General features: G+C 38.3%; 1 protein-coding gene across 1 annotated transcript in view; it reads left to right on the plus strand.

Annotated features, from left to right (window-relative positions):
• The window catches only part of ahi1 (Abelson helper integration site 1), an 86,021-nt gene extending 70,815 nt beyond the window's left edge, over window positions 1–15,206 (plus strand). Inside the window, exons 26-27 of the mRNA XM_066700086.1 lie at window positions 10,128–10,207; window positions 13,765–15,206. Coding sequence (XP_066556183.1) covers window positions 10,128–10,207; window positions 13,765–13,948 — 264 coding nt within the window. The 3' untranslated portion in view covers window positions 13,949–15,206. The remainder of the gene's footprint in view (window positions 1–10,127; window positions 10,208–13,764) is intronic.
• The last annotated feature ends 1,123 nt before the right edge of the window (window positions 15,207–16,329 follow it).

The following is a 16,329-nucleotide window of genomic DNA, read 5'->3' on the forward strand; positions in this document are numbered from 1 at the left end:
ATCCTGGTGATGGAAACCACTCCACAAATTGGTGCTTTTAATACATATACAGGTTAATGCTAGAGACCTCTTTAGGAGGTACTCGGGTATACATCTAAGTAAAGAGAGACTGGCGCAGTTCCTTAAATTGTTGTTTTATGTGTCTTTGTGTTTTTATGGCGTATAATGGTGTACAAATAGGATTTATAGCATGCTTCCAGATTGATTCTACCATATAGACCTAAGCATCTTTTAAAAGTATAAAATGTAGAACTAATCAAATAATGGCAGATGTCAAAAGCCAGCATGTAGGCTATGCTCCTTCAGGGTTTCAGGATGTGTTGTGTCATAATTTCCTGGATAACGGAAAAACTACAAAAACAACAGATTTGTCTTCCCCCCGACAACTCAAATCATGATCAAGTCAATTGAGTGTTATTGTTTCTTGCTTCATATTCTTACTCCTAATAGTTATTAAACTTTCTATAGACAACTTGCGGTGTGACTGTGTCCACGGCTGTGGGAAAAACAGTGAAGACAGATTTATTATTTTCTCCTTTCCAAAATCAGAGGAGGTTAATGCACAGTGGAGATGGCTTGTGCAAGTAAACAATCTGTTATTCTAAAGAGGAATATAAAAAAAACATGTTTTTATTGAATGTTGTTATGGAGTCTTAGAATCAGAGAACTGATTTTTCAGTTACATTTATAAAAAAAACTAAAGTTTTTGGGAAATAAAACAGATAGAAGTTACTGCTGACAGGGGTTACATGTTTTGCAGTAGCAGGTCCATGGGTGTTGAGGTTGTGAAAACAACATAGTGCATGATGGGATAGTGGCAAGTAACTTTTCATCTGATCAGATAGGATTTTTAATTTAATTGAACTAATCCTGACTGGATGCAATAATCCCAAAGATGTCTCAATTACCAATTCTCAAGTTTGATTTTGAAGTATGCACAGATTTCCCGAGTTCTGAAGCGAAATGGCTTCTAATTACCTTGTAAACCGAATTAACTCCAAACATTGATTTAAATATTAAATTCTAAAAAAACATTAAAAAATTAGTATCCATTAATTCCTAAACCAAGCCTGATGTGAAAAAATACATCAGAATTACAATGCAAGGCTTGAAGATAAAAAACAATTAGTTAATTAATTGTACAGTCCATGCTTTTTCTTTCCTTTTTGATTTGTGTTTTGTGAGTTCCACTTATGAGTATGATTTGGTCTGTCGTATTGCCATTTCTTTCTTTCACACCTAAATAAGAACATATATGCAACTTGCTATCACACGTGTTTTCCTAGCCATGTGATTTTATCATGCTCGACACTTAGTTTTTCTCCTTGTTCTTTGCGTCATCTAATCTGGTAGCTACAGCATTAGTTAATCTTTGCAACTAATTTCAAAACACCTACGTGAAACAATCTAGAAGCTAATAATTTAGCCCATTATTTAATGCATTTTGCTTCTTGTAAGATTCTCTCACAAATTAATTGTAACTGCTTTTACAGTTAACTGCAGGAGTGTACTTGCACAGGATTACTTCCGTGCTGTGGTAATGTAGACTTTCCTGACAGGAAAGAAATTGATTAAGCGTAGTACAAACCCCAAAAGTACATTAATTTAAGAATGGAAAAAGTTGATGCTTTTATACCAATTTTAGAAAAACTCCTCAGGAGGGTGAAGGGCTTAAAAAAAATTCAACTATTCATATATTTTTTTATTTTTTTTATTGACTTAATATTATTTACAGCATGTACACATACTTTACTGTCCTTCTTCCTGTGTGTTTTCATCAGCGTTAGTATTAATTACGCCACTGTGGACCTTTTTTTTAAACACTCGATAGCAGGAAAATGAGTTAACACTTTGCACTGTAAGACTAGAGGATGTGTAAAAATGTGCTTCAGAAGTGTTGATTACACAGCTCATGGCCAAGCAATTCACACCAATTTAAAGATATATTTACTTAACTTAATGTTACTAGGCTAACCTACGTTTTAGTTCAGTTACGTTTGACTCGCTATATTGTTATTGGTAATATTAATGGAATTATAACTAAATTGTTTTTAAAATAAAAATACATCTGTAAACAGTTAAGTGCAAAATGGCACAAAATGGCGCAAAAGCAGATGAATAGAGCTATATCGTTGTTTTACTAAGATGGTGGTTTTCCACAGGTTGTGTGTGTCCATCCCAGCATAGGATACCCCATTCAAACTTGGTGGGATAGTGGCAAGTAACTTTTCATTGACCACCTGTGTGATAGGATATGGGGAGCTGGAACCACCAAAGAAACCCTTTCTGAGTAAGGAATCTCTTGGACATCCCAAAAACAGCTGAAAATCTACGATAACAAATTTGACCAATAAATCAGCATATTATCCATTCACCACAAAACCACATAGCTTTTTTAAATAATTTGCTTCAGCACATAATTTGCTGTACTGAGAATGAACACAAATGAGGAATTCAAAATGCAACCTTGGTTATCTGAGAGAGAAAATAATTTGCAAAGGGAGTGTGAGATATTGCATCACACATTGGAAATGCTGACAACTGATAGCAAAGCTGCCGATAGGCCCCTGTGTGCAGTCACTCCAATTATTATTATTATTATTATTATTATTATTATTATTATTATTATTATTATTAATATTTTTTCTTGGCAGATGCCATTATCCAGGACAACTTACAAAATATAAGTGCAATACAAAGTGCAAAAATACAGTGCAATTCAAAGCATAATACATTTTACAAATTCCAATTTACACAAGTGTATACAATATATGAGGTCTTACATCCTGGATTGTAAGAGCTGAGAGCAGACAAGATGTTAGGTCACAGTCAAGGGCCACCGGAAAGGGAGCAAAGGGGAAATCAAAATAACAATACGAGTACTAGTAACGCAAGGCAAGTATTATGATAAAACATTGTAAAGTGCTATCTTACAGGAGAGTAAATGACAAAATTAAAGATGTGTCTTGAGTAAGTGCCGGAAGGAGGTCAGAGACTCTGCTGTTGGAGGAAGGAGAGTGCAGAGGAGGCAGAGTTAGTCTTCTGGCACCAGAAGACCGCAGCGGTCTGGAGGGGATGTATGGGGAGACGAGGGTCTGAAGGTCCAGTGTGGTCGAGACAGCGGTAGGTGAGGGTCAGTGTCTTGAACTGAATGTGTGTCGGTATCGGGAGCCAGTGGAGGGAGCGGAGCAGTGGAGTACCGTGTGCAAATCGGGGCAGAGAGAATACCAGACGAGCCGCAGAGTTCTGGATGAGCTGGAGCGGCGGGTAGTAGATGCAGGCAGGCTGGCCAGGAGGAAGTTGCAGTAGTCCAGGCGGGAGAGGACCAGTGACTGGAGTCGAGTAGTCGGTGAGGAAGGGACGGATTCAGAGTATGTTGCTCAGGAAGAATCTGCAGGTGCGTGTCAGTGTGGTGATGTGCTGAGTGTAGGAGAGCGCAGGATCGTGGGTGACTCCTAGGTTCTTAGCGGAAGAAGAAGGAGAGAGTGACGTAGATTCCAAGGGGATTGAGATGGAGAGATCAGCAGAAGGTAATGAAGAGCGGAGGAAATAGAAGAGATCCGATTTGGAGAGGTTGAGCTTGAGGTGGTGTGAGTGCATCCATGCGGAGATAGCAGACAAACAGGAAGAGATGTGAGAAGGGGATGAGAGGGTCAGAAGAGGGAAAAGACAGGAAGATCTGGGCATCATCTGCATAGAAGTGGTAGGAGAAACCATGGGATGCAATGAGGGGGCCCAGGGAGCGAGTGTAGAGAGAGAACAGGAGGGGGCCCAGGACGGAGTCTTGGGGTACGCCTGTGAGGAGAGGTTGGGGGGTGGATGAGGAACCTCGCCATGTCACTTGATAGTTCCGGTCATTGAGTTATTAGGAGAACCAGGTGAGAGCAGTCCCAGAGATTCCAAGGTCAGCGAGGCAGGAGACAGTGTCAAATGCTGCAAAGAGATCAAGGAGGATGACAAATCAAAGGACAAAGTGAATTAAGTCAGTTGCTAATTTACTAACAAACAGTCACTGTCATTACTACAATGCAGGTGCAAAATATAGCTAACTCTTAGCTAAACAAGTAACCACGTAAACAATTGATGTATCTCTTGGCAAAACTAGGAGACACGCGAAAAAACGACACTTAACTGGGCTGAGTTAGGCGACTCCTCTGCTGGCTTCCTGAGTATCCAATGACACTCAGACAAGCCTGGTTCACTTCCAATTAACCTTCCCCTTTCTCCATTCATCTGCCCTGGCTATGGAGAGTCTAAGCAGGCCCCTGACCAATACCAGTGAACCGCATGACATCTAATAGGGAGTCAGTGGTAGTGCAGAGGTCACACTTGGCCTCCAATTCTGATATGCTTTGAATACAGCCAAGAGGTTGTTCAAGTTGGCAAGTATGTCAACTTCTTGATGAACACCTTAGTGGTCCAACACTGTCTATTAGGACAATACAAATCCTTCAGTGTGGCCAACAACACCATTGAAGTAATGGTGGAATCCACTGCTGGAAAAGCCCCCAGACCCGCATCTTCCATCCCCCATGGTCTTTCAAGGCAGAAATGGTACTGTCAGGACCTAAACAAGCCACTAAGTAGTGCTGAGGATCCACTGCAGGCAGCTTAGCTAGGCAGGCCTCACAGCGATACACGACACTGCTAGACTGGGACATCCTTCATTAAACCACAGTATAATATGAGGTTAGAATTATGTGTATGCGTGTGTGTGTGTGTGTGTGCGTATATATATATATATATATATATATATATATATATATATATATACACACACTACCGTTCAAAAGTTTGGAGTCACTAATGCCTCTTTTCCACTGGCTTAAGCATCCGTGCCGTGCCATGCCGTGCCGGACGCATCCGTCCTCAGACGCGTCCCAGAGCTATTTTGCAAAACCAGGCTACTGTGTGGCCCTCTGATGGAGGAGCAGCGACTGTGGGTTAGGTTTGTGTTTCGTTTTAAAAACAGACAGGAAACGCTACGAGCGACACAGCCTGACGTGGAAAGGACTTGTGTGTCTATTTTATTCTTTGTGCTTTAACAGCGTAATAAATACACGTTTCTGTTCAGAGATATTAGGAAGAGCTGAACGTGTAGAGACAACATTATATTCAGACAAGCATGTTCACATATGAATACGGTTCCATGCGCAACAATAAAATAAATAGCGAATATGATTTGTTATTATTATCATCATCATTTGTGCTAGTATATATGTATTTTAAACGGCACAGCGTGACTCCCTTCATTTATTACACTTACTACAGATTTGTAACTGCAAACAACACTTTTTGTCGTATTACTTATAATGTACTTATCAGACGTCCTTAACCCGAGCAAGTTACAGTTGAAACAAAATACACGTTTCACGATTAATCATCCAGATACAATATAGCTGGTTTAATTGAACTAAAGTGTGCGTCTCAGTCATGGCGTTTATGGACGCATTTATTAAACCAGTCCTTATGTTTTAGAGGGAAGCCAGATCTGCTGTATTAATTTATTCATTAATTTAACTTGTAAATGGCCAAAGGAAAGATTAAGATGAGCAAAAGAACACAGACACTGGACAGAGGAAGATTGGAAAAAAGTGTTATGGACAGACGAATGTAAGTTTGAGGTGTTTGGATCACAAAGAAGAACATTCGTGAGACGCAGACCAAATGAAAGATGCTGGAGGAGTGCTTGACCCATCTGTCAAGCATGGTGGAGGCAATGTGATGTTCTGGGGGTGCTTTGGTGGTGGTAAAAAGGGAGATTTGTACAGGGTAAAAGGGATCTTGAAGAAGGAAGGCTATCACTCCATTTTGCAACGCCATGCCATATCCTGTGGACGGCGCTTGATTGGAGCCAATTTCCTCATACAACAGTTTGAAGGACACAATTATTATTTCAATTAAAAATCATTATTTCTAACCTTGTCAATGACTATATTTCCTGTTCATTTTGCTATATTTCCTATTCAAACTCATTTCATTTATGTTTTCATGGAATACAAGGACATTTCTAAGTGACCCCAAACTTTTGAACGGTAGTGTATACACTCACCTAAAGGATTATTAGGAACACCATACTAATACTGTGTTTGACCCCCTGCCTTAATTCTACGTGGCATTGATTCAACAAGGTGCTGAAAGCATTCTTTAGAAATGTTGGCCCATATTGATAGGATAGCATCTTGCAGTTGATGGAGATTTGTGGGATGCACATCCAGGGCACGAAGCTCCCGTTCCACCACATCCCAAAGATGCTCTATTGGGTTGAGATCTGGTGACTGTGGGGGCCAGTTTAGTACAGTGAACTCATTGTCATGTTCAAGAAACCAATTTGAAATGATTCGACCTTTGTGACATGGTGCATTATCCTGCTGGAAGTAGCCATCAGAGGATGGGTACATGGTGGTCATAAAGGGATGGACGTGGTCAGAAACAATGCTCAGGTAGGCCGTGGCATTTAAACGATGCCCAATTGGCACTAAGGGGCCTAAAGTGTGCCAAGAAAACATCCCCCACACCATTACACCACCACCACCAGCCTGCACAGTGGTAACAAGGCATGATGGATCCATGTTCTCATTCTGTTTACGCCAAATTCTGACTCTGCCATCTGAATGTCTCAACAGAAATCGAGACTCATCAGACCAGGCAACATTTTTCCAGTCTTCAACTGTCCAATTTTGGTGAGCTTGTGCAAATTGTAGCCTCTTTTTCCTATTTGTAGTGGAGATGAGTGGTACCCGGTGGGGTCTTCTGCTGTTGTAGCCCATCCGCCTCAAGGTTGTACGTGTTGTGGCTTCACAAATGCTTTGCTGCATACCTCGGTTGTAACGAGTGCTTGTTTCAGTCAAAGTTGCTCTTCTATCAGCTTGAATCAGTCGGCCCATTCTCCTCTGACCTCTAGCATCAACAAGGCATTTTCGCCCACAGGACTGCCGCATACTGGATGTTTTTCCCTTTTCACACCATTCTTTGTAAACCCTAGAAATGGTTGTTGCGTGAAAATCCCAGTAACTGAGCAGATTGTGAAATACTCAGACCGGCCCGTCTGGCACCAACAACCATGCCACGCTCAAAATTGCTTAAATCACCTTTCTTTCGCATTCAGACATTCAGTTTGGAGTTCAGGAGATTGTCTTGACCAGGACCACACCCCTAAATGCATTGAAGCAACTGCCATGTGATTGGTTGGTTAGATAATTGCATTAATGAGAAATTGAACAGGTGTTCCTAATAATCCTTTAGGTGAGTGTATATGTAGATCTATATCTATATATATATATATATATATATATATATATTGTCACTGTGGGGGGATGTCTACAGGGTTGGGCTCAATATAGAGGTGGGGGCTAGGAAAGCAGGGCTGGGTTATGTGAAAGGAGATGACGATTTATTATGTACAGCACTACAACTGATACTCAAAACACCTCTTGAGGTCCCTCACAGCAGACAGTCTAAAACGCAAATTCATAATTAACCCCAGTTAATCCCAGATAGCTTGATTTTGCTTTTACTATTCTAATTTCTGAATTAAATGAATGTGTAACATCAACGTTACGTAATGAATTGGCCACATTTATCTTACACTTTTAACAAAAAGAAATGAGCTCACAGATGTAACTTTTTTTCTTATACAGTAATAAAGCTACATATTCTGCCTTAATTATTCTAAACTTCCCCCAACCCACAACCAGTTGTTAATGTTTGTAAAGCTAACTATTTGTGTCTTTGATTGATGGTGTTCATCGGCTAGCTCAACTATCCAATTTAGCACATGGCAATAGTAAATAGCAGGTATCTTTAAAAATGCTTTAGTTGAGCTTTAGCCTTGCCATTATTGAGGAATTTTCCAGCATATCATATCCAGGCACACCTGGAAAGTACGGGGAAATGTCCTCCAGACTCTAGAGGTAATCTTTGATAGTGTCCTGTAAAGGTTAAAATCAACTCACACTTTTCCTCCATGTGAGTCTTTCCTCTCGGTAGCTTGTCAGTTTTCTTGCTACCATAACTATAGGGTCACATGAAAAATAGTTTTGTACCTTTAATCATGAATCAGCTCTGATGGAAATCATTGAGGGACAAAAAAGCAGGTTCACAAGTATTTTAATTGTTTTTTTGTTGTTGTTGTCCTTGCAACTTGCCAGTGCTAATCACCCTTATACAACATCTCTCAGCAACCGAGTAACATCTGTTTTCCGGTGTTTAATCAAATTGTCGTGGCTCCGACAATGTCCTTGATCACTTTTCGAAAAACCTGTAAACTAATTTTGTCTTCATCCTTTCACGTCCTTTTGTCTACATGCTTTCCTTTCACTTTCATTTCACTGCTCAACGAATGAGCCCTCCTAAACACTTTTTCTATCTTTCTTTTGTTTTCTTTCTTTCATTCTTCGGATTTAGATGTAGTTTGGCTGTATGTCTGCGGTCATTGTCATGCTCAAATAGAAACCCTTCATCCACCAGTTGTCCTCCTCTGGGTATTGCCAAATGGTGAAGAAGGCAGTAATACTGTACTTTTGTTTTATGTACTTTTTTGTTTGTCAGCATCATACAGCCTTTTTACAACCTCTCTCTATTTTCTCTGCCAGCAGAAGTATTCACACATTGATTCATATGGTTGTCACACCCTTATCCAATTGTCTTCAGACATCTTTTTGGTTTCCTGACCATCCTAGGCATTCTTGATTACTATCATTATCATTATCAATAGTATTGTTAATACTAATATTAATTCTTATTTTTCTTGTTACAAGGATGTTGTTTTATCATTCTGAAAAGAAATAACATGACTGATGTGAAAGGTGGCATACATCCTCAGTTTGCCGACACAGTGTCATATTTAGTCATTTTTAGCAAATTGATATTGCATCTTGAAATATGTCCTTTTATAATTGCTGAATACAAACAACTTCTACTGACTGTAGATCTCTATGCAAGCAATAAGCCTCTCTCAATATACATTTCACTCAAGTGTGATAATTATAATAAAGCTAAAAGAGCCAGGCGCAAAATACACCTGACCTCAAAGCCACACTTATTGTCATTGCCTGATTGAAGTAACAAGTAGTTGCATTGCAGCTTTTGTGTTGTTCAGGACATCATGTGTGCAGCACAAAAATAAATAATATTCACAATTACTAAAAACATGTTATTCAAATAAAAAAATATGATGTAATTGTATTTATCTAGATATATATATATACAGTATTCCTAAGCATTTCATAATTCAGCTTCTTTGGCATCAGGTTTTGGCTGTATGAGTTGGGTTTGCCATATGGGATTTGGCCGTTCCTATTTCATTATTATCATCTTCAGCCTATATCGATCCATTGCTGGATGAAGCCCCCTCAAGATGTTTCCTCTTGCATCGATCTGTAGCTTCCTATTTCCATGTCATGCCTGCTAAGTTTATTATTTAATCTTCCCATCATTTATGTGGTCATCTTCTAGGTCTTTTTTCATCACTTGGGATTCCAAGTATACATCTTGCCATGCTTCTTTGTGTTGTTTGCAGTTTCAATAACATTTATGCATTTAGTGACCAATGTTTCAGAGCTGTAAGTGATCAGGCAAATGGGCAGATTTTCTTTCAACAACATGCCGTTTCTTCTAAATGAGCTCCATGTAATTTACATGCTTTTTTTTATTACTTCCATATCATCTGCACCTGTGCTGATTTGTTGTACAAGGCAAACATAATGTTTGATTTCTTCAAGTATCTGTTGATCTACTTCAGATTTCTTAGTTCTAACAAAGCTGTTAAATATGACTTTGATTTTACTGAAGTTAATTTTACATCCAAATTCTTTCATTTGAAGCTGCAGGTCTAACACAGATGTATTAAACCAGCAGAAATATAGAAAAATAGGACACGTCCTATTCATCCTCCCCAAAAGAAAACTTTTGGAGGATTCATATTCTCTACAATTGTTTATAAGCATGTTTGTTTGTAACCGCACAGCTCCATAGGTGACAGACAGCCGTGTGATAAGAGCTAAAGAAACAGAATGAACAGGATGTCACAGGGTTGTGTACACACCCTCACACATAGTGCACTCTCCCCATTGTTTCCTTTTCATGAGTATCTTTTCTACATTTGATACCCTCTCTCTCTCTTGCAGATGTCAGCAGTGATCAGTGCGTCTGGTGACCTCAAATTCATCTCTGATCACGATACAGATACAGATTCGCCAGTGCCAGTGTAAGTAATATAAGGATGGGAAAAATCACTGGGAGGTGTTTAAAAATGTTTCAAAACTTTTTAACCCTTTTTCAAGATGGCTGTAAAAACAGTAAAGTAATACAGGGAGACCATATGTAGAAAAGTTGAGCCAGTTTCCAGCTTCTCCATACAAAGGCCCTGGTCCGTACATTCCTCATGTGTTTTATGACAGACGTCCAGTGTTGGGTTTATGACACGAGGGCAGATGATGCAGTGAGTTAATGTACAAAAGGAAGATACAGGAGAGTGACTGTCATCAGCTTGCTTTAAGTGAACTTGCAAAACAGGCCTGATAGAGGGTATAAAATATTACAAGGGCAATTCACAATCCTGATAAGAATTCTTATCTTTTAAAGTGGCAGGTGTTTAGTAATCTTTTTATGTATAATATAATTCCCTGTACAGGTGTTTTTACTTTTCAGTAATTACTAAATCAATAAGTATAAAAGGAAGTTTGTATTATTTTATCATGTTGACACTGTTCTTTCATTTTAATTTAGTGTTCTTCTTGCTCTTATATATATATACTTTTTTTTTACTTTTATGTATGAATGTATTTACTTAATTGTTTGTTTGTGCACTTAAACTGTCATATGTGGCAACTCAGAGATAACATGTCTGCAATCATACTGTTCAATTTGTATCCTCCGAATCATTATAAAATATAAAAATACAATTCTATTGCAAATGTTATATTTTGCTTGACAAAAAATGTTTTTCCATTCCAGTCATTGGTCTGTAAGATCAGTTCTGCTCCATTAATTAACCACAAATGGTGATGGAATTCTTCTACATCAAGGTTTAATCTGTGTGCAGTTTGTTCTCTCATATGCAAGTCCTAAGGCTATGCTGACACTGTGGAATATGCTATGATATCAGAAGGAGTCATGGCTTTCTTATCCAATCCCTGTTCAGTCAGATCCCTTTGATCTGAGTATTAGAAGAGCTGGAGTAAGCAGCAAATTGAAGATTATAGAATAAAATCAAAACCTTTAAACTGTATTCAGAGGATTCATGCCAGGGTGAAGTGGTTTGTTTCATATCTGTATTCATAAACCAAAGCATTGTTTATTGTGCTTACATTTTGAATCACTGTGTGCTTCTTATACATATATACAACTACAAATGTGCTCAGATTGCTCATATTTAAGCAAGCAATATCTTCAATTGAATGTAGTATATAAGTCATAGGAAAAAGTGCTGGAGGAAAATCATACCTGACATGTTTTACATCTGTTGTTGTGGTGCTAAATACAGGTTGAGCCCAAAAGCTCCCAAGTCCCTCCCCGACACAGCTAACAGCTTCTTCATCATGGTTAGCGCTTCAGGAGCTGCTCCTAACTGGCCAGGCCATATGCTGAAAACATATACAGTGAGGGAAAAAAGTATTTGATCCCCTGCTGATTTTGTAGGTTTGCCCACTGACAAAGAAATTATCAGTCTATAATTTTAATGGTAGGTGTATTTTAACAGTGAGAGACAGAATAACAACAAAAACATTCTGAAAAACGCATTTCAAAAAAGTTATAAATTGATTTGCATGTTAATGAGGGAAATAAGTATTTGACCCCTTCGACTTAGTACTTGGTGGCAAAACCCTTGTTGGCAATCACAGAGGCCAGACGTTTCTTGTAGTTGGCCACCAGGTTTGCACACATCTCAGGAGGGATTTTGTCCCACTCCTCTTTGCAGATCCTCTCCAAGTCATTAAGGTTTCGAGGCTGACGTTTGGCAACTCGAACCTTCTGCTCCCTCCACAGATTTTCTATTGGATTAAGGTCTGGAGACTGGCTAGGCCACTCCAGGACCTTAATGTGCTTCTTCTTGAGCCACTCCTTTGTTGCCTTGGCTGTGTGTTTTGGGTCATTGTCATGCTGGAATACCCATCCACGACCCATTTTCAATGCCCTGGCTGAGGGAAGGAGGTTCTCACCCAAGATTTGACGGTACATGGCCCCGTCCATCGTCCCTTTGATGCGGTGCAGTTGTCCTGTCCCCTTAGCAGAAAAACACCCCCAAAGCATAATGTTTCCACCTCCATGTTTGACGGTGGGGATGGTGTTCTTGGGGTCATTCCTCCTTCTCCAAACACGGCGAGTTGAGTTGATGCCAAAGAGCTCGATTTTGGTCTCATCTGACCACAACACTTTCACCCAGTTCTCCTCTGAATCATTCAGATGTTCATTGGCAAACTTCAGACGGGCCTGTACATGTGCTTTCTTGAGCAGGGGGCCTTGCTGGCCCTGCAGGATTTCAGTTCTTCATGGCGTAGTGTGTTACCAGTTGTTTTCTTGGTGACTATGGTCCCAGCTGCCTTGAGATCATTAACAAGATCCTCCCGTGTAGTTCTGGGCTGATTCCTCACCGTTCTCATGATCATTGAAACTCCACGAGGTGAGATCTTGCATGGAGCCCCAGACCGAGGGAGACTGACAGTTATTTTGTGTTTCTTCCATTTGCGAATAATCGCACCAACTGTTGTCACCTTCTCACCAAGCTGCTTGGCGATGGTCTTGTAGCCCATTCCAGCCTTGTGTAGGTCTACAATCTTGTCCCTGACATCCTTGGACAGCTCTTTGGTCTTGGCCATGGTGGAGAGTTTGGAATCTGATTGATTGATTGCTTCTGTGGACAGGTGTCTTTTATACAGGTAACGAGCTGAGATTAGGAGCACTCCCTTTAAGAGAGTGCTCCTAATCTCAGCTCGTTACCTGTATAAAAGACACCTGGGAGCCAGAAATCTTGCTGATTGATAGGGGATCAAATACTTATTTCCCTCATTAACATGTAAATCAATTTATAACTTTTTTGAAATGCGTTTTTCAGGATTTTTTTTTCTCACTGTTAAAATACACCTACCATTAAAATTATAGACTGATCATTTCTTTGTCAGTGGGCAAACGTACAAAATCTGCAGGGGATCAAATACTTTTTTCCCTCACTGTATGTTAGCCTGAGCCCAATAACAGAATTTAGGACTACAATACACACACATGAAATATATCCTTTTATAAGCAAATATGGTTTTCCAACTTGCTCCTTTCTTTTTAGTGGTTTGAGTTAATATAACCCATAGATTTATATATTTATATTTATATAACTTTGCATAAAACATTGTATATTAAAATTTGGAGCTGCTTTCAAAGTGCAATACATTGCAAAGGTAATTTTGTAATCCAGTGTGTGAAGAAGTCAAAACGGATTGTCGACTTTAACAAATTTCAAATTAGATATTTACAGTTGTCTTAAAGAATGGCCAAAGTTCTTTTCTTGCTGCCATCAGTATATTTATTCACATGTAATTACTACTTAATGTAGTCCAGAAAATTAAGAAAAGTGCATGTCCATCTCTAAAATGTAGACCGTATCATGGATTCAAGTGATTCTCAAGGACAGGGAGTTCCAGACTGCAGAGTATATGTTTGCATATATATGTTTGTTTGTTTTCCCATTAATAATACTGTCCCGCTAAATAATGGACTTTCTGTCTGTAAACCACTAACCTTCTTCACAACATCAATCTGTATCTCTTGTAGTGTCCAGAAGAAGAAGAAAAAGAAGAAGTCCATTGAAAGCAAGTCCCAAGCTGCTAGTGATACTGCTGCAGCATCTGACCCGGTGCTTCTGACGCTGCCTGCAAGAAAAAAGAGAGCGAACATCCCAGGCAAACCCGTCGCAAAAAGAGGACAAACAAACAATGCCTTCGAACCTGATTATTAGAACGAAATATGAGACCTGTGCCACCTCTGACACAGCATACGATACACACTGTACATCTCTCCAGTGGAAGACAGTGTGAGCAAGCTGAGTAGCAGTGCCAGCCTTAGAGTGGCATAGACATGTACTAAGCATTGTCGTTTACCGGGTTTTTAATGTTACAGTAATCTAAGAGAAAGTATAATCCTGTTTGAGAAACACCTTAGAAAAACACTTGTGTGTTTGCATAGGCCTGATGTTTTGTTTAAAGACCGGCGATGATATACCAAAGCCCAGCCTGCTAAATTTTCTGTTCCTAACAAAAACAAACATATTTTTGATAATTTTCTACCTTGAGCGTGGCACAGTTCATGAGTATTTTGTCAGTGTCAATAGTATACCGAAATAGAAGGTGGTCTTGTTTTTTATTACTAAATTTAAAAGGTTAAATATGATTTTTGTATTGTTTGATTTTTAAATGATTGCAGTGTGTTTTTACGTCAATGTTCACTATATATTTTACATTATCATATAATACAATATCAAAATAACTTAATCAATAGGTACTGCTGTGTTATAGAATTTTCACCAAATGCTAAAGATTTGTATCTGTAGAAATTACTTTAAATCCTTTTTTTGGGTGTGATGTGAAATGTAGTATTTATTTTTATTATATTTTTATTTCATTTTTAATTGTGCTAAATGCTATAAAATTAATTTGCTGATTAAAAAAAAGTGATAATTATAATACATTCAAATGAACAGAACATGACAGTGAGACTGAGAAACTCCTTGTGTCACAGATTCTTGGATCAGAAACACTAATATTTAAAGTCATGTTTTCTAAGTCTTTAAGTAATTTGAGTTCAATATATTTTGTATGTGAAATATGGACATTAATTTTTTGTTAATCAGTGTTTTTATTTTATTTTATTTTATTTTATTTTATTTTATTTTTTCTTAAGAAATGTGCCATGGTCCAAATATTTCAATTATTGTTATTTTCAAAAATAGATAAGTAGTGTAAGATGTTAAACTTAATGTTGGTAATAAACTAAAATAAATCCAATGGCCTTGTTATTAAGTCAGCATTATAGTCAAATATCTGTAGCACCTTAGACCAGACTGAATGAGCAAATATTACCAGATATTTAAGATAAACAAATTCTTATTTCCATGTATGTGATACTAATTTTATTCTGTTTGTTTTAAAACACAATGAATTGTAATAAAGCTACATTAACAGAACCTAAAACAAATAAATTGGTAATGTATTATTAAATGTGCCTTGGTCATTGTTTACTGCATTTCCTTAATACAATTCTGTGTTTATTTACATACATGTATTGAACACATGAAAGCATTTAATTCAATATATACAAACTCAGTCATTAGGGCTCTAAGACATTCAAAACATTAAGGAAACATATATAACTTATTAAATATATCTGCAACAAATGCAACATCAAAAATCCAACTTCACCAAGACACTGACTCTCAGATCCAAAAAGAAATTGGAGTAAAAAAAAAAAAAGTCATGTTTAACAGTTTTGTCAAATCTAAGAAAATGGATATAGATCAACAGATACTTGAAGTCAAAAGTTATATCTACCTTGTAGGAAAACATAGTGCAGGTGGAGATCTTATAGAAGAAAAAAAAATGGGATGGAGTGCATTTGGAAGAAACGGCACACATAATTACCCATTTGCCTGAAGAGAAAAGTATGAATACTACTAGTGCTGATTTATGGCTCGGAAACCTGGTCACTAAAAGCAAAAATGTTACAGAAACTGTGGACGACACAAGGAAGCATGGCCAGATGTATGCTTGGAATAACAAGAAGAGATAGAAAAATGAATGCATCCAAGAACAAATGAAAATATAAAATCGTTGAAAAAATTTAAATGTTAAAATGGCAGTGGGCAGGACACACTACAAGAAGAACAGATCAAAGATGGACAAAGGCAGCTATTGAAAGGATACCAACAGATTAAAAAATATACCTAGAAGATGACCACATAATAAATGAGAAGATTAAATAATAAACATTGTGTGTGACATGGAAAAGAGAAACTTCAGATCCAAACAACTGGAAATATCTTCCCCATACGGCACTGAACCTCTCAGCGGGCTGAGTAGCCTGTACAGTGAATAGAGACAGGGGGCTCGAGGACGGCCAGGTTTGGAGGAACCTGCTTGTACCTCCTCACCCTCCCCATGTGAACATGGTAGGAGTCATAGCGACGAGCCGAGATGCATTAGCAAGATTGGTGATTCCAAATTTAGGGTGGAAGAAAAAACTCAATATTAGAAAGGTGTTCCTAATGTTTTATACTCAGTGTATATAATATGAAAATATATAGTATAAAATTAACTTGCAACAAAGCAGATGGAGCGTGATGCT

Source organism: Amia ocellicauda, chromosome 1 (assembly GCF_036373705.1).
Source record: "Amia ocellicauda isolate fAmiCal2 chromosome 1, fAmiCal2.hap1, whole genome shotgun sequence".
NCBI classification, from domain to species: Eukaryota; Metazoa; Chordata; class Actinopteri; order Amiiformes; family Amiidae; genus Amia; species Amia ocellicauda.